This window comes from Schistocerca piceifrons, chromosome 3 (genome assembly GCF_021461385.2).
Source record: "Schistocerca piceifrons isolate TAMUIC-IGC-003096 chromosome 3, iqSchPice1.1, whole genome shotgun sequence".
NCBI lineage: Eukaryota > Metazoa > Arthropoda > Insecta > Orthoptera > Acrididae > Schistocerca > Schistocerca piceifrons.
Window position 1 is genome coordinate 312589318 of NC_060140.1, and position 23807 is coordinate 312613124.

General features: G+C 41.3%; 1 protein-coding gene and 1 pseudogene across 1 annotated transcript in view; one reads left to right on the forward strand and one right to left on the reverse strand.

Moving 5' to 3' along the window:
* Window positions 1-23807, reverse strand: part of LOC124789471 (anoctamin-7-like) — a 101891-nt gene that overhangs the window by 54067 nt on the left and 24017 nt on the right. Inside the window, exon 4 of the mRNA XM_047256837.1 lies at window positions 2226-2394. Coding sequence (XP_047112793.1) covers window positions 2226-2394 — 169 coding nt within the window. The remainder of the gene's footprint in view (window positions 1-2225; window positions 2395-23807) is intronic.
* LOC124790308 lies at window positions 13532-13649 on the forward strand (annotated as a pseudogene).

The following is a 23807-nucleotide window of genomic DNA, read 5'->3' on the forward strand; positions in this document are numbered from 1 at the left end:
CTGGCCCTTCTCCCAGAGTGTAGTCAGGTAAGGGAAGGCCGCAAGGAAATAAGAAGCAGCATTAAATGATCCATTACCAACTGAAGAGATGGTCATAGAAGAACGGCCAGTTTTCTGGAGCTTGATACGTTTCATACATCTGCCCTGATACCACCCACTCTGATCAGGGGCTAGCTCCACGGGTACAATGTAGCCATTTCCAGTTCTGATGCTGCAGAATGTCAAGCAACAACTCCTAGGCATACATGGGGAGCCAACAGATCAGGTATCACAAGTGCGATCCCTTTGTTGTCAGGGGCTCAGCCACATGGGTTCATAACAGCCCCACCACACAGATTGGCTACATGCACTGATGACCTATCAGTGTGGAAGGGGGGCTATGCAGGGGAAGGACGAGGGGAAGGAAAGGGAGAGAGGTATCCACGTGATAGATGCTAGGGAGGGAATTCTTGCCCAAATGGCTGACTCTACATAGAGAGGAGGTCAAACCCCAAAGGGGGACTAAAAATGCATAAAAGGAAGGATGAAAAACAAAAAGACAAGGAAAACAAAACTGGAACGAATACAGGAAACTGGATGGCTAGCCAGGTCAACATAAGTAAGAACCCAGAGAGTGATGAAAGGAGGGGGCAGAGGGGAAGGAGGAGGACAGGACGGGAGGGGCACAGGGAAAGAAATGCAATCCAGGAAGGAAGAACAGGCTGCAATAGCTTGGGGCCCCATGTGCACCATGCATGAGCTCACAAAAGAACTGGGGGGCGGCGAGGGGGCGCGAGGGGGCGCGAGGGGGCGCGAGGGGGCGCGAGGGGGCGCGAGGGGGCGCGAGGGGGCGCGAGGGGGCGCGAGGGGGCGCGAGGGGGCGCGAGGGGGCGCGAGGGGGCGCGAGGGGGCGCGAGGGGGCGCGAGGGGGGGCGAGGGGGGGCGAGGGGGGCGAGGGGGGGCCGGGGGCGGGGGGGCGGGGGGGCGGGGAAGGCGGGGGGGGGCGGGGGGGCGGGGGGGCGGGGGGGCGGGGGGGGCGGGGGGACGGGGGGGCGGGGGGGGCGGGGGGGCGGGGGGGCGGGGGGGCGGGGGGGGGGCGGGGGGGCGGGGGGGCGGGGGGCGAGGGGGCGGGGGGCGAGGGGGCGGGGGGGCGAGGGGGCGAGGGGGCGAGGGGGCGAGGGGGCGAGGGGGCGAGGGGGCGAGGGGGCGAGGGGGGCGAGGGGGGCGAGGGGGCGAGGGGGGCGAGGGGGCGAGGGGGCGAGGGGGCGAGGGGGGCGACGGGGAGAGGGGGGCGAGGGGGAGAGGGGGGCGAGGGGGAGAGGGGGGCGAGGGGGAGAGGGGGGCGAGGGGGAGAGGGGGGCGAGGGGGAGAGGGGGGCGAGGGGGAGAGGGGGGAGAGGGGGGCGAGGGGGAGAGGGGGGCGAGGGGGAGAGGGGGGCGAGGGGGAGAGGGGGGCGAGGGGGAGAGGGGGGCGAGGGGGAGAGGGGGGCGAGGGGGAGAGGGGGGCGAGGGGGAGAGGGGGGCGAGGGGGAGAGGGGGGCGAGGGGGAGAGGGGGGCGAGGGGGAGAGGGGGCGAGGGGAGTGGGGGGCGAGGGGAGTGGGGGGCGAGGGGAGAGGGGGGCGAGGGGAGAGGGGGGCGAGGGGAGAGGGGGGCGAGGGGAGAGGGGGGCGAGGGGAGAGGGGAGCGAGGGGAGAGGGGGGCGAGGGGAGAGGAGGGGAGGAGAGGAGAGGGGGAGGGGAGGGGGGAGAAATCTTGCTGTCTTCGGAAACCCTGGATGTACATTCACTAATGAAATTTGTCATAAATAATGCATCACAGTTTGAGAAGAAGAGTGATGACCATACCTACAACATTAGAATTGAAAAATGACACTTATTACCCATTACTAAAGCAGTCATGGGTGCAGAAAGGAGTTCAGTACACATCAACAAAATATATTCATCATCTGCCCAATAACATAAAAGTCTGAGATAGCAATGCAAGTTTCAAATCTAACCTATAATCTGAATAACACCTTCCATACCATAGACAATTTTTATTTAAGAACTGGTAGCCTGTAAAAAGAAAATTAAAGAAAAAAGAAACAGTATTGAAAAATAGTATGATTGTTATTGTTAAAAGTAAATTATATATACATATTCTGTAAGCTGACACAGTCCACAACATTTTGATACAAATATGAGGCAAATTATCTGTGGAAGATGTAACTAATAAATTAACAAGATTAAAGTAGAAACCATACTTACATCATGTAGAGGAAATGCTGAGCAGAAGACCCCTTCTTCCACTAGCCTTTCAATGCCCACTTCACCTTTCTTCTTCTTGCCAAATATAGCTGTTGAAAGGATCTCATACAATATGCGACTACGCTGAACATTGGTAAAGTAAGTATCATGGTTATCACTGCCAAGGAACCTGGGAACAATTTTTGTAAATCTGTAAAGCCTGGTCTTTCTACTAGTTTGCAGAAAAATATGTTCGACATAAAGAGTTACTGGTAATGTTATGAATTATATTTTTGGATCTGTAGGTAAAACGTAAGATGATCCTCATGGATGCTGAGAAAAATCATCATGGATGTATAATACATCAGAAAAATAATGTAAAGAATATTCATTTTACATAAGAATTAACATATTGAAGGTTTAATACTCACTCCATAGGCTTTTAGTATTCATAAAAAATGAATACTACTTTTTATTTAGAAATTAATGCAACAGTTGACAAAAATATAACTATACCCAAATAATTCACCACTTAGAAAGGGCATATTGACTGCACAAAATCAAGCAGTGAGAACAGTATATGGTGTTCACATCAAATGACTCCGAGCACTATGGGACTTAACATCTGAGGTCATCAATCCCCTAGAACTTAGAACTACTTAAATCTAACTAACCTAAGGGCATCACACACATCCACGCCAGTGGCAGGATTCAAACCTGTGACCATAGCGGTCGCGCGGTTCCAGATTGATATATGGTGTTCCTCCAGAGTAATCTTGCCGATGCCTTTTCAAGGAGTTAGACATTTTCACCACACTTTTGTTTGTATGTATGTATGTATGTATGTATTTATTTGCCAACAGAATTAATCATAAATAACCCATTATAATTTATGTAAAATAGTAATGTAAACCTTTACAACACTAGACGACGACGACGACGACGACGACTACTACTAAGAAGAAGAAGAAGAAGAAGAAGAAGAAGAAGAAGAAGAAGAAGAAGAAGGCGAAGATGAAGGTAGTCTTTATAAATCATTGCTAAAGCTATCAGTGGCTTTCGCAAGACTTCAATATGCAGTGACTAAAATCTTTTATTTTTTCCCATTAACACAGAATGTTCTGGCAGGCAGAAAAACAAATCTTCAGTCAAACTTAAAATCATTTCTTCTGTCAAAAAAATAAAGTGTGTCTTAAGTTATGTGAGTATTTAGTATTAAATATATGTCCATTCTTAGTGAACTTGAGCCAATGTGCTACTGAGTAGCATGTCAACTATCAACAAGTAGTCATACTCTCAAATAAATGCTGTACAAGTAGCCTGTAGACTGATTTTTTCCACATGATTTGGATAAAATTAGTATCATCATTTAGCAAGACATGGATTATTCTGAAAATTCTGAAACTTCATCCACAAAATTTTCCTATGCTTACCTTTTTCTTATTTTGCATGGTCTCCTTTGAAATACTCTCATCCACAACTGATACACCACTCCAAACACTGTTTCCACTTGTGGAAGTAGTCTTGGTATGCCTCCTGCTGCATGGTGCAAAGCATCATCTGTGAACTACCTTTTATCTTGCCTGTTATTGCAAATCTTCATCCTTTCAATGTGGTTATCAAATTTGGAATTAAAAAATAAGTCCACTTGGGCCAGGTCTCAAGAGAGAGAAGGATGAGGCAGCACAGTGATGTCGTTTTTTGTGCAATAGTGACACACCAACAGGACTAAATGTATGAGTGAATTATGGTGATGTAAGAGCCATGAATTGTCTCACCACTTTTCAGGTGTTAGCCTTCTCACATTTTATCACAGACATCGCGATGTGTCCAGATAGTACCATTGATTAACAGTTTGTCCCAGAGGCCTGAATTCACGATGAACTAATCCTTCAAAGCCAAACAAAACTATCAAGATTGTTTTGACATTTGACCTGACCTGACAAGCTTTTTTTGATCTTGGAGAACCTTTCCTGACCTATTGTGAAGATAGGACCTTGGTTTCAACATCATAACCTTAGACCCACTTCTCATCACCCGTTATGATTCTCTTAAGAAACACCTTGTTCCCATTTGCATGATCCAAAAGCTCTTCACACATTATGAGGCAAAGATCTTTCTGGTGTTGATACATGAGCTTTTGAACAGTCAGTCTTTCATTGGCACACACAGTTTCGTTGACTTTCCTGACATGAGCATTATTGGTAGATGTAGAAGGGCATCGTGAAAGACGGACATCTTTAACTTCCATCTGGCTATTTTTAAACTGTGTGAACTATTTGTAACATTGAGTATAGCTTAAGCACTCATTACCGTAAGCTTCCTGCATCATTTGGTGCATTTCTGAAATGATTTTCTTGAATTTCATACAATGTTTAAAGCAGTAGGGCCACTCCTCTAACTCTGTCATCTCAAACTTTGCAAATTGTCAACAATGTTCTACTCAATACAGCAGTAAACAATAACTAACAGACATACAACAATGAAACTATCGGCAGTTACACATTAAATACAGGCATATGCAAGGATGCCAGCTGCATTTCACTCCAACAATGGCGCAAAATTACGAATGTTCCAGAATTTTTTGAACAGCCCTGGTATAAAATGATTACTGAGGACATGGAACAGTATTTGACAGTTCATTTTCTCCCTAAGGACAGACAATTATGTTTATGTAATAATGCTAATTATCATTGACATTCTGTTTAAATTACCAGTTTGTCCACCACTAACTCTTGTACTGTGTAGGTAACAGAGTATCAGGTAGCTTTCTTTTCAGCAGACAGCTTCATGTGCATGCAGTTTTATCTTTTACTTGTTGAATATTTTTATTCCCATTAATGGAGGTATCAGAGCATACAACTTTAATCAATCAATAGGAACCACAAAATTATATTCATTTTTGTTTTACATGCATGAATGTGATTTTTCACGAATAATTATGGTTTGCTGTATAAAAATATGATTATTTCATATATGTGTTGGTAGCAGACTGTTAAATATTCAGGTTTTTAAATAATGGACAACATGATTCCCTTTGATGTGCAGCACACATTTCTGATGAATTTTCTCTGGAGGTTCAGTGAGAGAGAGAGGTGTAAGTTCCTATGGGACCAAACTGCTGTGGTCATCAGTCCCTAGGCTTACACACTACTTAATTTAACTTATGCTAAGGACAACACACGCACCTATGCCCAAGGAAGGACTCAAACCTCCGATGGGGGGAGCTGCATGAACCATGGCAAGTTGCCTTAGACAGCATGGCAGAGGTTCAGTAAACGCAATATATTACAACAATATTGGCAGAAAAAAATACAAATAAGTAATTATTTCACGAAGTCACGGTTCCCAAATGTAGCCAGTAAGACCACAAGTAAATATTACAACAGCTTCCTCTTTTATCTTGATAAAATGTTGTCCACCTCTGTAGCTGAGAGGTCAGTGCAGCTGAATGACATGCCAGGAGCTGGGGTTCTATTCACAGCTGGATCAAAGACTTTATCTGCTTGGGGACTCGATATTGTATTATCCTCATCATCACTGATGCACAAGACAGCAAAGTGGTATCAGATAAAAATGTTTGCATTAGGAAGCCGAACAACCTCAGAAGGGGGTGTCCCAGTCAAAAATACCATATGATTATTTCATTCCATCTCAATAAAATGTTTTTGTCAAGTGAATATGCTTGAAGGATCTTTGATGAATTGATAACATTTCCCTTCTAATGTAATGCATGTAATTATTTACAGCTTCACTTTGTAACAGTATTACCTTTTCTCTCCTCTTAGAATTTGTAGTGTTTCCTTGTGTATTTTAGCAGATGATATCTTTAAGGTAATATGGTTCCTGTCCTTACTCCAAGCTTCCCTTGTCTTCCTCCACTCCAGCATTTTTGGTTAAAGCAAGCTTGGTTAATTATTTTCATTTTCCAATTACTTTGGATGTCACTTCATGTTTACTTTCCTTCTGGTGTCTCAACCAGATTTACATATCCTGTTGTTCATTGTGGGATGGGCTACTTTTAGCTAGCTTATTTTCTGTTTCTTGTGTAAAATTTTCTTGTATTTTTCTTCCACTAGGATACCTACCTTATACATGGTTTCAACAACAATTCCTTTTTACTTTCATTTGAGATATTATGAGCATACGGTCTCTGTTGCAATCTGCTCCCCCTGTGTCTTTTTATACTGCTTTGGACAGTTAATCCATTAGGCAGTATCCTACTCCCTCTGTGAATGTGTATGTGTGCAAAATATTCTGCTAATAAATATTTTTTTATTATTTCTTTAACACAGTAATATTAGGGCTATCAGGTCCTTTCTAATACCTAACCAGACAGTCTATATAAATTACATTGCATTCATTATGATAATGGTGTTATAAGCTACATTTAACATACAATAGTACAAAATATTTATTAATTACTGTGGTACAGAAGTGGAAAAAAACAAGCAAGAGTAGTTTATCAATAAAGATAATTTACAGAAAGATAGGTTTAAACTAGCAGCTATAGATGTGAGAAGCAGGGTAGAAGAAGAAAAGAGGAATGTGATAAAACACAATGGACATAAAGGAAAAGAAAATGATGTGATTGACTGAGATATGACAAGAGAAAAGAAGCATAAATGGGAGAAGATAGGGGGCATTTGCTTCACTATTTGACAAAGTGAACTGACCATATACGACTTTTGGGGAAACATGAAACTGCCAGAAGAAAGTGCTCCAGCTGCTTCTTAAAATAAAAGCAGCAGGGCATTTAATTGTGCATAGGACGCAGAGTGTCAAGTTCCAGAAATGAAGTTTGCAAGTGTTTTTGTTTTTTGGATGGACACAACTAGGGTACTACATAAGTGAGATGGGCTCAATTATGATAGAGATGACAGGTGCTTAATATCTGATGCAATTTACTGGATTCCTATGCCCTGTGGAGTCTAAGTAAACACAGCATGTGGTAGCAATGTGTTTTGTTTGGCTACAGTCAACCTAACTGGGTGTATGAAGCACTGACATTGTCAAATAGACAGATGTAGCAAACATAATGTACACAAGCATTTTTGGTTAGTTCTAGCTGTCTAGTATTCTCACTGCTTTGCCATGTTGGATTACATCACATTAGTGAAGGTTCAGTAAAATAAGTAACAGCACAAATTTATGTTTCACATGCTACTGAAATAGCTTCCATAAAATTTTGTGGTCACAGAGGCAAACCACCTGGTGAGAATATTTTCTTCTCAGTTGCAATCTCTTTCAAAATTACACCCAAGTTCTCCATTTTTTTATAATTACTGGAATACTGTCAAGAACAACATGATACAATTGTTTATCGAACTCAGACCTTATTAATTTCTGATAAGGATATTCAGCATTTTTTTCACATTTAGTTTGAGTCTCAGGTTTTGCACCCTCCTCACCACTGAAGGAATATCACCATTCATCTGTATGAACACAGTATTAATGTATCTGGCACTTTGGTGAACCTGGAGATTGTCAACTCAGAAATGATATTAACAGGATGACAGAACTGACAAGGTATCATTGACATAAAATAGTGGGCCCAGAGCTGATACCTGTGGCCCTCCTGGGAAAATGTACTTCTAGGACAACTTTTCATTACTATAGACAACACAATGCTGTCTTTTCCTCAAGCAGTTTTTAAATCACTTCAGTGTACTATAAGAAAATTTTAGTTGTTTCAGTTTTCTGAGCAGTACGTCAAAGTTGGTACCAAACACTTTGCTGGATTCTAGTGGTGTCAGTATTATGGCCTTACAGTTGATCATGGGATATTTCATGTCTCCAGTTACCTTAATCAATGCAGGATTAGTGTTGTGTTATTTACAAAAGCTAAACTGATATTTGTCGTATGAGTGATATTTGTGTAAGTATTCAGTAATTTGGTCACGCACAATGCAGCATGTTTATAAATGAATCATATGGTTTTAACGCTTTATAATATTTATGTTTGTAATATTTATGTTTATAAATGAATAATATGGTTTTAGCGCTTTATAATATTTATTACCCCCCATGAACCATGGACCTTGCCGTTGGTGGGGAGGCTTGCGTGCCTCAGCGATACAGATGGCCGTACCGTAGGTGCAACCACAACGGAGGGGTATCTGTTGAGAGGCCAGACAAACATGTGGTTCCTGAAGAGGGGCAGCAGCCTTTTCAGTAGTTGCAGGGGCAACAGTCTGGATGATTGACTGATCTGGCCTTGTAACATTAACCAAAACGGCCTTGCTGTGCTGGTACTGCAAACGGCTGAAAGCAAGGGGAAACTACAGCTGTAATTTTTCCCGAGGACATGCAGCTTTACTGTATGATTAAACGATGATGGCGTCCTCTTGGGTAAAATATTCTGGAGGTAAAATAGTTCCCCATTCGGATCTCCGGGTGGGGACTACTCAAGAGGACGTTATCAGGAGAAAGAAAACTGGCATTCTACGGATCGGAGCGTGGAATGTCAGATCCCTTAATCGGGCAGGTAGGTTAGAAAATTTAAAAAGGGAAATGGATAGGTTAAAGTTAGATATAGTGGGAATTAGTGAAGTTCGGAGGCAGGAGGAACAAGACTTTTGGTCAGGTGATTACAGGGTTATAAATACAAAATCAAATAGGGGTAATGCAGGAGTAGGTTTAATAATGAATAAAAAAATAGGAGTGCGGGTTAGCTACTACAAACAGCATAGTGAACGCATTATTGTGGCCAAGATAGACACAAAGCCCATGCCTACTACAGTAGTACAAGTTTATATGCCAACTAGCTCTGCAGATGATGAAGAAATTGATGAAATGTATGACGAGATAAAAGAAATTATTCAGGTAGTGAAGGGAGACGAAAATTTAATAGTCATGGGTGACTGGAATTCGTCAGTAGGAAAAGGGAGAGAAGGAAACATAGTAGGTGAATATGGATTGGGGGGAAGAAATGAAAGAGGAAGCCGCCTTGTTGAATTTTGCACAGAGCATAACTTAATCATAGCTAACACTTGGTTCAAGAATCATGAAAGAAGGTTGTATGCCTGGAAGAATCCTGGAGATACTAAAAGGTATCAGATAGATTACATAATGGTAAGACAGATTTAGGAACCAGGTTTTAAATTTTAAGACATTTCCAGGGGCAGATGTGGATTCTGACCACAATCTATTGGTTATGAACTGCAGATTGAAACTGAAGAAACTGCAAAAAGGTGGGAATTTAAGGAGATGGGACCTGGATAAACTGAAAGAACCAGAGGTTGTACAGAGGTTGTACAGAGTTTCAGGGAGAGCATAAGGGAACAATTGACAGGAATGGGGGAAAGAAATACAGTAGAAGAAGAATGGGTAGCTCTGAGGGATGAAGTAGTGAAGGCAGCAGACGATCAAGTAGGTAAAAAGACGAGGGCTAATAGAAATCCTTGGGTAACAGAAGAAATATTGAATTTAATTGATGAAAGGAGAAAATATAAAAATGCAGTAAATGAAGCAGGCAAAAAGGAATACAAACGTCTCAAAAATGAGATCGACAGGAAGTGCAAAATGGCTAAGCAGGGATGGCTAGAGGACAAATGTAAGGATGTAGAGGCTTGTCTCACTAGGGGTAAGATAGATACTGCCTACAGGAAAATTAAAGAGACCTTTGGAGAGAAGAGAACCACTTGTATGAATATCAAGAGCTCAGATGGAAACCCAGTTCTAAGCAAAGAAGGGAAGGCAGAAAGGTGGAAGGAGTATATAGAGGGTTTATACAAGGGCGATGTACTTGAGGACAATATTATGGAAATGGAAGAGGATGTAGAAGATGAAATGGGAGATAAGATACTACGGGAAGAGTTTGACAGAGCACTGAAAGACCTGAGTCGAAAAAAGGCCCCGGGAGTAGACAACATTCCATTAGAACTACTGATGGCCTTGGGAGAGCCAGTCATGACAAAACTCTACCATCTGGTGAGCAAGATGTATGAGACAGGCGAAATACCCACAGACTTCAAGAAGAATATAATAATTCCAATCCCAAAGAAAGTAGGTGTTGACAGATGTGAAAATTACCGAACTGTCAGTTTAATAAGTCACAGCTGCAAAATACTAACGCGAATTCTTTACAGACGAATGGAAAAACTGGTAGAAGCGGACCTCGGGGAAGATCAGTTTGGATTCCGTAGAAATGTTGGAACACGTGAGGCAATACTAACCTTACGACTTATCTTAGAAGAAAGATTAAGAAAAGGCAAACCTACGTTTCTAGCATTTGTAGACTTAGAGAAAGCTTTTGACAACGTTAACTGGAATACTCTCTTTCAAATTCTGAAGGTGGCAGGGGTAAAATACAGGGAGCGAAAGGCTATTTACAATTTGTACAGAAACCAGATGGCAGTTATAAGAGTCGAGGAGCATGAAAGGGAAGCAGTGGTTGGCAAGGGAGTGAGACAGGGTTGTAGCCTCTCCCCGATGTTATTCAATCTGTATATTGAGCAAGCAGTAAAGGAAACAAAAGAAAAATTCAGAGTAGGTATTAAAATTCATGGAGAAGAAGTAAAAACTTTGAGGTTCGCCGATGACATTGTAATTCTGTCAGAGACAGCAAAGGACTTGGAAGAGCAGTTGAACGGAATGGACAGTGTCTTGAAAGGAGGATATAAGATGAACATCAACAAAAGCAAAACAAGGATAATGGAATGTAGTCAAATCAAATGGGGTGATGCTGAGGGGATTAGATTAGGAAATGAGGCACTTAAAGTAGTAAAGGAGTTTTGCTATTTAGGGAGTAAAATAACTGATGATGGTCGAAGTAGAGAGGATATAAAATGTAGACTGGCAATGGCAAGGAAATCGTTTCTGAAGAAGAGAACTTTGTTAACATCGAGTATAGATTTAAGTGTCAGGAAGTCGTTTCTGAAAGTATTTGTATGGGGTGTAGCCATGTATGGAAGTGAAACATGGACGATAACCAGTTTGGACAAGAAGAGAATAGAAGCTTTCGAAATGTGGTGCTACAGAAGAATGCTGAAGATAAGGTGGGTAGATCACGTAGCTAATGAGGAGGTATTGAATAGGATTGGGGAGAAGAGAAGTTTGTGTCACAACTTGACTAGAAGAAGGGATCGGTTGGTAGGAAATGTTCTGAGGCATCAAGGGATCACAAATTTAGCATTGGGGGGCAGCGTGGAGGGTAAAAATCGTAGAGGGAGTCCAAGAGATCAATACACTAAGCAGACTCAGAAGGATGTAGGTTGCAGTAGGTACTGGGAGATGAAGAAGCTTGCACAGGATAGAGTAGCATGGAGAGCTGCATCAAACCAGTCTCAGGACTGAAGACCACAACAACAACAATATTTGTTACATTAAACTTGCAGTTATAAATGATATGTCAGATGGAAGAGCAACTTAGTTTTACCAAGAACCTTATAAATGTTCAATGTGAGCACCATTTGTCACACGACACACATCAAGTCTAAAACTGAGTTCTTCGCAAACGTTGATAAGTGTGTCTTCAGTGATTGTAGCAACAGCTGCTTCAATCCAGTTTCTTAATTCAGGGAGGTCTGCTGGTATCAGAGGCATGTACACACAATCCTTGAAGCCCCAAAGGAAAAAATTGCATGGCGTTAGGTCGGATGAACGTGGAGGCCATGCAAAGCAACTTATCATTGTTTGGGAAGAACTCGGCTATAGACTTGATGTGTGCTGTGTGACAAATGATGCTCACATTGAACATTTATAAGGTTCTTGGTAAAACTGTTTGAGTTTCTCTTTCATTTGACATATCATTTATAACTGTAATTTTAATGTAATAAATATTATAAAGCATTAAAACCCTGAGATTTGTTTATAAACACCCGTATATTGCAGAATTTGTACAGAGTGATCAGTCAGTAATCACTAGGTGATTGTGGTGTTTTATTCTTCGGGATAGGTCAGACTATGCTCCTTTTCCATGCAATGGGACATGTTCTATTCACAAGAGAAAAATTAAATATATCTTAAGCCTGGTACTAAGCTATCTGTGGTGTTCTTGATTATGGATAATCTGATATTGCTGTGTGGAGGCCTTATGCCTGCTCAGCCAGGAACCAACAACACAGATGTATTACGTGGACATGGACCTCACAAAGGACAGCTCTTCAGATGACACCCAAGGGATCAGTACAATCTGTCAAGCCAGCAAATGGCAACCTAAGTGCCACCCACGATCACTATCCCCATGGACATTTTATTCTCCACAGGCAGGAGATCAAAAGTAGCAACTGCAGTATGCTGGTGCCAGGGCAAGATTTAGGCTGGCACCTGGGCTAAGCTGCAAGGTTTCCCTCCAAGTGAGTTTTCTGGGCCAGGCAACAACTGCACAATTAGATTTTGTAATATTAGTCTTTGTTGCTCCATCAGCAATAAGCCAGACTTAAACTTTTGTGCATTGCTTTATGACTGACTGTCTTGCTCAGGTGTCAGGACAATGGCTTTGGGAGCTTGCAATATACTGTGACATTTCCAGGCTTTCGGCTGTTAGATATTGTTATTGTTCTTTTCAACATTCAAGAAGTGACTTGCTTCCACACTAACTCCTCTCAGAGTAGATTGATTCTGTGCGTTACAATAAACTTCATATTCATTTCATTTCATACATGGGTATTTTTCCTGTGCTGCCTTTGGCAGATGTCAGTTGGTGATGAAGTATACGTGTGCTTTGACCCAGGAAGACAGTACTTTAGCATGTCTTCTTCGACTTTCATGTACACTTACTACCACGTTGCTTCCAGCATGACAAAACTGGCAGATAGCTCTGCCCAGGTGGTGTTACTGCTACAGCAGATGCAGCACACCCAAAAACTCCTGACTGAGCAGCTGGTTGCCATCTCCATGTCACCTCCAGAGCTGTTCAACTACCCCTTCTCACATCGACTATTGTCAAGGCCTTCAGGACAGCACCCCACCCTTCCAGCAGTTCAACAATGCTGAGCCATGGGTGAACTACTTCTTAACCCATAGCATTGCATGTGATATTCAGCAGCATACCTTTTTGCCATACCACCTCCAGCAACTACTTAACCCAGAAGTGGAACTCCATGCTCTTCCCTGTGGCAGGTTGAAGTCCAGTTTGTTAGAATACTATCAGGTGCATGAGGTGGCAACCTAACCCAAGTTTTTTCAGGTGCCATAAACTTAATGGGCAATGTTAATGCGAATGCATTGCCCGCCTCTGAGGTTTCTCTCATGAATGCTGTTTCCAGTGCATTAATATTCAGAGTAAGCAATCATATGAAGTTGCCTTGGTTCAGGACATGTTTCTTGTGCACACTCCTTATGAAGGACTACACTCAGAGAAATTGAAGAACCCTTCCTTAGAAAGCAACAGCCTTGCCACAGTGGATACACCAGTTCCTGTCAAATCACCGAAGTTAAGCACTGTTGGGCGTGGCCGGCACTTTGATGGGTGACCATCCAGGCCACCACGTGCTGTTGCCATTTTTCGGGGCCTTATGATGCCAATTGAGGAGCTACTCAACTGAATAGTAGTGGCTCCGGTCAAAGAAAACCATCATAACGACCGAGAGAACAGTGTCCTGACCACATGCCTCTCCTATCCACATCCTTAGCTGAGGATGACATGATGGTTGGATGGTCCTGATGGGCCACTTGTGGCCTGAAGATTGAGTGCTTTTCCTTAGAAATTACTGGAGCTTTTTAGCAGCCTCTCGAGTAGTCAGTCACCCAGCAGGATCCACAACAAGTGTTTGATCACCCTCACATCCAGGATTTTGGTCGTCGATGCTCCTGGAGCCATCGGTCTCTTGGGCCTAGATCTGTTCAATGCTCTTGGCTGTCAAGCAAATGGTGTAGTACTGACACATATTGTGCCCTTCTACCCTCCTTATAATGGTCTAGCTGAAAATTTTGTCTGTATATTTAAATTTCAGCTGTCTGATCTCTACTGTCATCACCCTTTGGGCGAGGCCTTTAAGCTCTCTCTGGTTTCTTATCACTGCATTCCCCAGGATGGGTCAACTCTAGCAGAAGCCCTCCACAACTGTCCCCATTGGTTGCTGTTATGTATCTCCCATCCTACCAGTGCCCCACCCTCCTCCTGGCAGTCCAGTGGCCACCACTTCTCTGTCCATGAAAGTATATGGACCCTTGTCTTCACCAAAGACTGCCAGTATTTGTTTCCCATGGTTGTTTCCAATTTTCTGAGCTGGGTCATGGTCGATGTGATGGCACGGTGTTGCAGTAAGCACATTAACCAATTGCAGTCTTCTTGTGGTTCTGTCTGGGTACATTAGTTCCTCATCACTCTTTGCTGCAGTCATTGGTCCTCCACAATGCCCATCTCAGATACTGCCGGCCTGTCTGCCGTGGCCAGCTCTCTGGAATCACTGTCAGATGCTCCACAAGTCACACTAGTACCAACACTGAAGGAAGTGGACCTCAGCTCCCTAGCAATTCCAGTCACAGCAGAGACAGTGAGAAGTGCTACCATCTCTCCTCCCCTTTGGGGTGGAGTGGAGTTATTGGAGGGGAGGGGTGGGGAGAATGCTGTGCTGAAGACTTGTGCCTATTCAGCCAGGAACCAACACCCTGGGCTATGCAGGCACAGACCTTGCAGGGAACAGTTCTTCAGACAACATAGGAGGGATGGTTGCACTCTGCCCAGCGATCAGGCAGCAACTCAACTGCCACCGCCGGCTGCAGTGGTCTCGCGGTTCTAGGCGCGCAGTCCAGAACCATGCGACTGCTACGGTCGCAGGTTCGAATCCTGCCTCGGGCATGGATGTGTGTGATGTCCTTAGGTTAGTTAGGTTTAAGTAGTTCTAAGTTCTAGGGGACTGATAACCCCAGCAGTTGAGTCCCATAGTGCTCAGAGCCATTTGAACCATCAACTGCCACCAGATGTCATTGGCCCCCTGAGCTACGACTACTCCATGGGCCACATGACTAAAAGCAGCACCTGCAGTATCCTGGTATCCAGGTAGTATTAATGCCAGTGCCTGGACTATACTCTAATAGCTCACTCGAAGTGAGTTTCATGGGCCAGGTGCTGACTACAAAAGTCCACAATCAGATCTCCCTCTGGAGCTGCCACTATGATGATGACACCACCCATGTTGAGCTTTCACCTCCAGTAGCTGCCAGCTATTGGCCTACTCATCAGCAACCTCTTTGCCAAAGAGATGTGGTCTCCAACACCATGACCAGGAACTGGATGTTGTGATATTTGTCTGTTTTAATTGCAACAGGCTGGACTTAAACTTTTGTGCATCTCTTTGGGACTAATAACTCTTGCTTTGTCAGTCTCTCTCATTGTGATTACATTTACAAGAAAGTGAATGTGTGGTGCGTGTATTTTTATGAGACAATGTAGATTTATTTCAATGAACATGAGTTCTGCTTGTCTTTCTTCATTATGAGTCAACATGGTTATATATGCACCAACACTTCCATCACTTTGTTTGGCCTATCAGCCCTAAGGAACATGTAACCCAGGAGACAAACATTTAAATAGGATATATGTGGTTTTAGCCACATTTCCGACAAGTATTATATGAAAGCTTATTTTACAGAAAAGAAGTCTCAGCTCTTTTTAATGTGCAAATAAGGACTGCATATTACAATTTGGTGCTAACAGCTCTGAAATGCATGCAAGTGATGTGATTCTTGCTTATGGTTGCTGAAGGAGAGAAGAATGCAGAGTTTAAGTTTTCTGAGATTACAGAGGTACGGGAATATATAGATAAGGAATATTTTCTGTGAGTTGATGAGTGCAAAACAATTAACCCCGTATTTTCCCTGTAATATGGGTCGGTAGCTTCTATAGAATTTTTAAATGTCATGTTGCTTTTAGCTGTTTCTGCTTATATTTCAGTATTACAATTTTGCCATTTTTAAGTGTAAGCTTTTTGATATGAAGATTGATGTTGGGAACAGATTACGATGTCTGCTCATCAACAACCCACATGTCAAAATCTTACGCTTGAAATCTGCACAAATGCTGAAAATGCAATAGTAGAAATAAAAACAGTACCAACTAAAAGCAACACATCATTTAAAACATTAGTCCTCTCTCTTGAAGGATTTACATTGTGCTGGTCAGAGCATAAAGAGAAACTGTGATATTTTGAAGTGATGATGCTGCCAACAGAGAAAAACAAACTTAATTACTATGAGAACAGCATCATTTACCATTGCAAAATTTAGTAATGAGAACTTTATTCATGTACTGTGCTTTCAAAGTTGTCCAAAATTTTCATAGTAATGTGCCATTAATCTTACTGTTTTGCTTAATTTGTAAACACATTCTTTTCCACATTTCTCTCATCACTTGTAACTCCAGTAGTTTTCTCTTTATAACACTATCTTTGGCAATCAATTAAGAAAGACTATTCCTTCATAATTAATCTTTTTACACTGTATCTTGCCATCCTTCTAAGGAAGTTCCAAAATGAAAGCAAAGAAGAAATAGTAACAACAATTGTATAAAATAAAAATTCACTTTAAGGACACACAATGTCTGGCCATAACTTGTCTTCAGGAGGTGAAATTTTAAGTACTGTCAACGGACACCATTTTTCCTTCCTTCTTATCAGTGTTTTCCATATATTCCTTTCTTCACCAATTCTCTGGAGAAACACGTCATTCCTTACCTTATCAGTCCATCTAATTTTCAACACTGTTCTGTAGCATCACATCTCGAATACTTCAATTCCCTTATTTTCCAGTTTACCCATAGTCCATGTTTTACTACCATACAATGCTGCACTCCAAAGATACATTCTCAGAAACTCTTTCCTCAAATTAAGGCATGTTTGATACTAGTATACTTCTCTTGCCAAGGAAGCCCTTTTTGCCTGTGCTACTCTGTGTTTTTATTTCCTCTTCGCTCCAATTTATTTTGCTGCTTAGGTAGCAGAGTTCCTTAATTTCATGGAACACCAATCCTGATGTTAAGGTTTCACTGTTCTCATTTCTGCTACTTCCTATTACTTTCATCTTTCTTCAATTTACTCTCAATCCATATTCTGTAATCATCAGATTGATCATTCCATTCAGTAGATCCTGTAATTCTTCTTCACTTTCACCAAGGATAGCAATGTCATCAGCATATCTTATCACCAATATTCTTTCACCTTTCATTTTGGGTCATTGATTCTTCAACATATAGATTGAACAGTAGGGGCGAAAGACTACATCCATGTCTTACACCCTTTTTAATCTGAGTATTTCATCCTCAGCCTTCAACTCTTACTGTTCCCTCTTGGCTTTTGTACATATTGTATATTACCTGCTTTTCCTATGGTTCAGTCCTATTTTTCTCAGAATCTCAAACATCTTGCCCCATTCTGGATTGTCAAACACTTTTACCAGGTTGTCAAATCCTAGGAATGTATTTTGATTTTTCTTTTGTCTTGTTTCGATTAGTAGCCACAATGTCAGAACTGCCTTCCTGGTGCCTTTACCTATCCTAAAGCCAAATTGGTCATTATCCAGCACATCCTCAATTGTCTTTTCTATTGTCTGCATATTATTTTGACAGCAACTTGAATGTGCGAGCTGTTAAATTGATTGTGCAATAATTCTCACACTTGTCAGCTCTTTCAATCTTTGGAATTGTGCAGACGGTGTTTTTCTGAAAGTCAGATGGTATATCGCCAGACTCATACATAGTACACACCAATGTGAATAGCCACTTTGTTGCCACGTTCCCAAATGAATTTAGATGTTCTAACGGAATGTTATCTACCCCTTACGCAATCTTAAGTCTTCCGATGCTTTTTTTAAATTCTGATTCTAATACTGGATTCCCCTCTCTTCTATACCGACTCTTGTTTCTTCTTCTATCACATCATTGGACACATCTTTCCCCACATAGAGGGCTCTGATGTAATCTTTCCATTTATCAGTCCTCTCCTCTGCATTTGACAACAAAATTCTCATTGCACTCTTAATGTTACCATCCTTGCTTTTAATTTCCCCGAAGGTTGTGTCAGCTTTTCTATATGCTGAGTCAGTCCTCCTGACAAGTTCTTTTTCAGTTTCTTCACATTTTTCACACAGCCAGTTCACCTTAGTTTTCATTCATTTTATATTTACAGTAATTAATTCCTAAGTGACTTGTATTTCAGTATTCCTGAATTTCCCTGAATATTTTTTTATTTCTTTCCTTCATCAATCACTAAGTATTTCTTCTGTTACTCGTGGTTTCTTCATAGTTACCTTCTCTATACAAATGTTTTTCTTACCAACATCTCTGATTGCCCTCCTTGAGATGTCCATTCCTCTTCAACTGAACTGCCTACTGAGCTATTCCTTATAGACTCAGAGATCTTAAAGTGTACCTCTTCACGCCTTACTACTTCCACATTCCATTTCCTCACGCACTGATTGATCCTGACTAGTGTCTTGAACTTCAGCCTACTCTTTGTCCCTACTAAATTGTTATCTCAGTTTATATCTGCTCCTGGGCATGACTTATGATCCAATATCTGATTTCAGACTCTCTGCTTGGTCATGATGTAATCTAACTGCAATCTCTCTGCATCATCTGGCATTTTTGAAGTATACCACCTCCTCTTGTGACATATACATAAGAAAGTAGGAAAAAACTATCTTAGCTTCTGGAACTGTCAGTTCCTTCTTCATGTAGGAGAGAGGAAGGTTAAAAAGAGAGGCAGGTCACCCTGACCCTGAGCTGAAAGGGGTTCAGCCATTGTGAGCATGAGAGGAGATAAAGGAGAGGCATCAGAGATTGAAGTAGGTCATAACAGTAAACCGGTAAGCACTGTGTCTGTAAAAAGGCTCAAACGGCTCTAGGCTGCAGTAGTTATGGAGAGATGAAGATACTTGTACAGGCAGACCTGCAAAGAGGGCTGTATCAAACAAGTATTCAGACTGAACATCCCAGGATTAGCAAGTCCACAGCAGAGAACTGGTGAAGCTTTTGGAACTGTCAGTTGCTTCTTCAGGGAGCCTTGAGGAAGCAAGAAGGTGAGGATGGAGTATGAGACAGATGAATGGGAAGTGAAGTGAAATGAATTGTGCAGCTTCTGGGAGGAAAGCAGGAAAGGAGATGGGAGAAACCAAAGATAGATAAGGGAAACATGAAGATAAAAAATAATAGCACAGAAAATTATTCAGTATATATATATATATATATATATATATATATATATATATATATATATATATATATATATATATATATATCTGTGGATGTGTGTATGTTTGTGTTTGTTTGTGTGTCTATCGACCTGCCAGCGCTTTTGTTCGGTAAGTCACCTCATCTTTGTTTTATATATATATATATATATATAGAAGACAAGTCTGCCTTGAGGACAACCAGCACCCAATTAATGAGCATGCTCTACAGTTTGACTCTCAAGGACCCGAGTGTCAGCTACACCACACAAGCCAATTGGACACTTTCGCCTGGTACTAGTTTTCCTATGCACCAGAATCTGAACTGGCTCTGAAACTTATTCACACATCCTATCCTCCTAATCTCTGTAATAGCATGTCCTTTCTTCCCTTTATCTTTTCTCATTTTTTGTGTTATTGTTTTCTTTTCAGCTTTCTCCAATGTTCTTTTCTGCTTTTCTCCTAGTCCTTAATTGCACTATTTTTGCACTTCACATTTCTCTTACTCATATTTCATCCATTTCTTTCACACTGTCCTCCTATCTTATTTTGCCTAGAGATGGCACACTGCTCAGCAACTTACTGATTTTGACCACCTACTCTTTCTGATGCCGGTCTCTTTAGCTGAGCATCCCTCCATCTTCACAACAGATTGGTTCCCTCAACCTAGAGTCTCAGTAATCTGTACTACTTCCTAACCTTACCAGGTAACCACTCTTTCCTACTATAATTTTTACCCTCCACAATACCCTCCAACACAATAAAATAAATCTCTGATGCTTCAGGATGTATCCTATCAACCAATTAATTTTTTTTTTAAATCAGGCTGTGGCACAAAATTCTTTGTTCCCAATTTGGTTCAACATCTTTTCATTAATTATACAATTTACCAATTTAATCTTCAATATTCTTATCACCACATGTTAAAACTTTCTTTTTTTGTATTTCAACATAATGGTCATCAAGGAGTGTGACTGAATGAAATTTTAAATGTTTATTTGATGCCACAGTTACAGTCATCAAGCCACAGTGAAATTTTTAAAAGGTAACATAATTAGTTTGGTCGAACGAGCCATCATTTTCAAATTTAGCCACAAGCCTGGACAACTGCATTAATAATTACAACCACACTCATTTCAAATATTATGAAAAATGCACTAAAACCAGTAAACTGAAGCAAAGGCAGCAGAAACGGGTCACAAGATGTCATGACAGTTTTTGGTTCATCAGTGAGTTCACACCTAAATGCAGCGCATCCCAATGCAGTTCTCCTCATTGAAGTGTGAAATGACTGATCAACCAAAAAATTGTAATGACAACTTGCAACCAATTTTTGGTGCTTTTGCTTTAGTATACTGGTTTTAGAGTATTTTTTGTAATATCTGAATGAAGTTTAGTTGAAATTATTGCTGCAGTTGTCCAGGATTGTGATTACATTTGAAATTGTTGACTCAGTGCATCAAAATTAGTTACATAATCTTTTAAAAATTTCACTGTATAGTGGCTGTGGTTTGACGAACATTTGTGGTGTTAAACATTTTAAAAGTTTATATTCTCTCCTAGTCTGAAGTTTAATTTATATTCAGTGTTGTTGGTTCCTCTGATTCAGAGACTGTGTTTAGTGTCGCATTTCCTCAACATCACCCAATTTAATTTGACTGTATTCCAGTACTATTGTTTTACTTTTGACAGTGTTCATTTTATATTATCTCTTCAAAATGCTTTCTATTCCATTCAACTGCTCTTCCAAGTCCTTTGCAAACTCCTACAGAATTAGAATGCCATCAGCAAACCTGTAAGTTTTATTTCTTTTTGCTTAACTATAATTCCTTTCCCATTGTCTCCTTGGTTTCATTCACAACTCCTTCAACATACAGGTTGAATAACATTGGCGACAGGTTACAACCTTGTTTCATTCCCTTCTCAACTACTGAGCCCCTTACGTGTCTTCTGCTAACTGTAGTATGGTTTCTAAAAGTTGTAAATAACTTTCCACTAAATCTAAAAATGCTGTAGATGTTCCTTCAACCTATTTTCTAGGGTAACTGGTGGGGGTCAGTCTTGCCTCTCGTGTTGCTTCATTTCTCCAGAAACCAAAGTGTTCTTCCCTGAGGCCACCCTTTACCAGTTTTTCTATCATTCTGCAACTAGTTTCTGTCAATATTTGGAAGCATGGTTTATTAAGCTGATAGTTCAGTAATATTCACGCATTTCTTCTTGAAGTCAGAGAATTTTCATCTTGTGTACACTGAGATGACAAAAGTATGCGATACCTCCCAATATTTTGTTGGACCTCCTTTTGTCTGGCATAGTTCAGCACCTCAACATGGCATGGACTCAAGAAGTTGTTGGAAGTCTCCTGCAGAAATAATGACCATGTTGCCACTATAGGCATCCACAATTGTAAAAGTGCAGTCGGTGCAGGATTTTGAGCATGAACCGACCACTTGATATGTCCTTCAAATGTTCATTTGGATTCATGTTGGGAGATATGGGTGGCCAAATCATTTGCTCAAATTGTCCACAATGTTCTTCATACCAGTTGCGAACAACTTGGGCCCTGTGACATGGCACATTGTCATCCATAAAAATTCCATCGTTGTTTGGGAACATGAAGCCCATGATCGTTTCAGTTAGACCAGACAACCCTGTCCATTCAATTTAAACACAGTTCATACCATTATTGAGCCACCACCAGCTTGCACAGTGCCTCATGGACGACTTGGGTCCAAGCCTTCTTTCAGTCTGTGCCATTCTCAAACCCTACCATCAGCTCTTTCCAACTGAAATCCAGACACATCTAGCCTAGTCACGAGACCAGGATAGGTGCTGCAGGCAATGTTTTGCCCTTTTTATAACAACGGCATTCACATCAGTCATCTGCTGCCATAGCCCATTAACATCAAATTTTGTAGCAAGTGAATAACTTCAATTACTTGGGAAGCGTAATAACAGATGATATGTATTGCTCAACAGAAATTAGGAAAAGAATTGCAATGGCAAAAGAAGGATTCAAGAGGAAATAGAAATTACTTTGTGGATCACTAAACAAAGATCTGATGACAAGACTTGCCAAATGTTACATCTGGAGCATTGCACTATATGGCGTGAAGACCTGGACATTGAGGAAGGAAGATGAAAGAAGATTGGACGCACTAGAGATGTGGATATGGAGAAGAATGGAAAAATTGAAATGGGAAGACTGAGTAAGGAACGAAAAAGTATTTAGAAGAGTTGAAGAAGAAAGAAATATGCTGAAAGTCATCAGAAAGAGAAAACGGAACTGGATTGGACATTGTTTGAGAAGGGACTGTTTATTGAGGGAAGGAATAGAAGGAATGGTGGAGGGAAAAAGGGGAAGACGAAAAAGAAGATATCAAATGCTGGACAATATCAAAGGAGGCAAATATTCAGAAATGAAAAGACTGGCTATGGGCAGACAAAAGTGGAAGAGGCTTTACCCATGACAAGACCTGCTGTAAGGCAGAATACCATACTACTTGTAGCACTGTCCAAACAGATATGTTTGTCGTACATCTCACATTGATCTGTGGAGTTACTTGACGCAGTGATGATTGTCTGTTAGCACTGACAACTCTATGCAAATGCAGCTGCTCTCGGTTATTAAGTGACAGCCATCATGGTAGATGGTGAGAGGTAATGCATGAAATTTGGTATTCTTGGCATGCACTTGGCATGTTGATCTCGAAATATTGAATTCCCTGATGATTTCCGATATGTAAAGTTCCATGCATCTAGCTCCAACTACCATTCCACATTCAAAGTCTGTTAATTCCCATCATGGGCCATAAACACATCAGAAACTTTTTTACATGAATCACCCAAGCACAAATCACAGCACCGCCAATGGACTGCCCTTCTATACCTTGTATATCAAATTCTACCATCAGCTGCATTTGTACATTTCGTTGCCCTATTAATTTTGTCACCTCAGTGTATCTTGCACACCAGGCGGAATAGTATTGTACTATTGTTCTTCCCAAGGATGTCCCATCTCATCTTTATTTACTACCTGTTCCCTTTCTATAATATTGCCTTCAAATTCATTTTTATTGTCTAGCCCCTCTATATATTCCTTCTATCTTCAAGCTTTTCCTCTTTTGCTTAGCACTGTCTTTCCATCTGACCTCTTTATGTTCATAAAAGTGATTCTCTCCTTCAAAATTAATATCGCTCTAATTCTCCTGTAGGTGGTATCTACCTTTCCTCTTGTAATACAGCCTTCTAGGGCCTTGTATTTTACCTCCAGCCACTCTAAGCATACCTGCTTAGCTATTTTGTACTTTGTGTCAATCTCATGTTTAGACATCTGTGTTCCCTTTTACTCTATTTGCTGGATTTTGTATTTTCTCTTTTGTCAATTAAAATCAATATCTCATGAGGTATCCAAGTTATGCTGCTAAGCCTTGTCCTTTTACATGTGTGATCCTCCACTACTTTCACTACTTCATCCTCAAAACTATTCCATTTTCT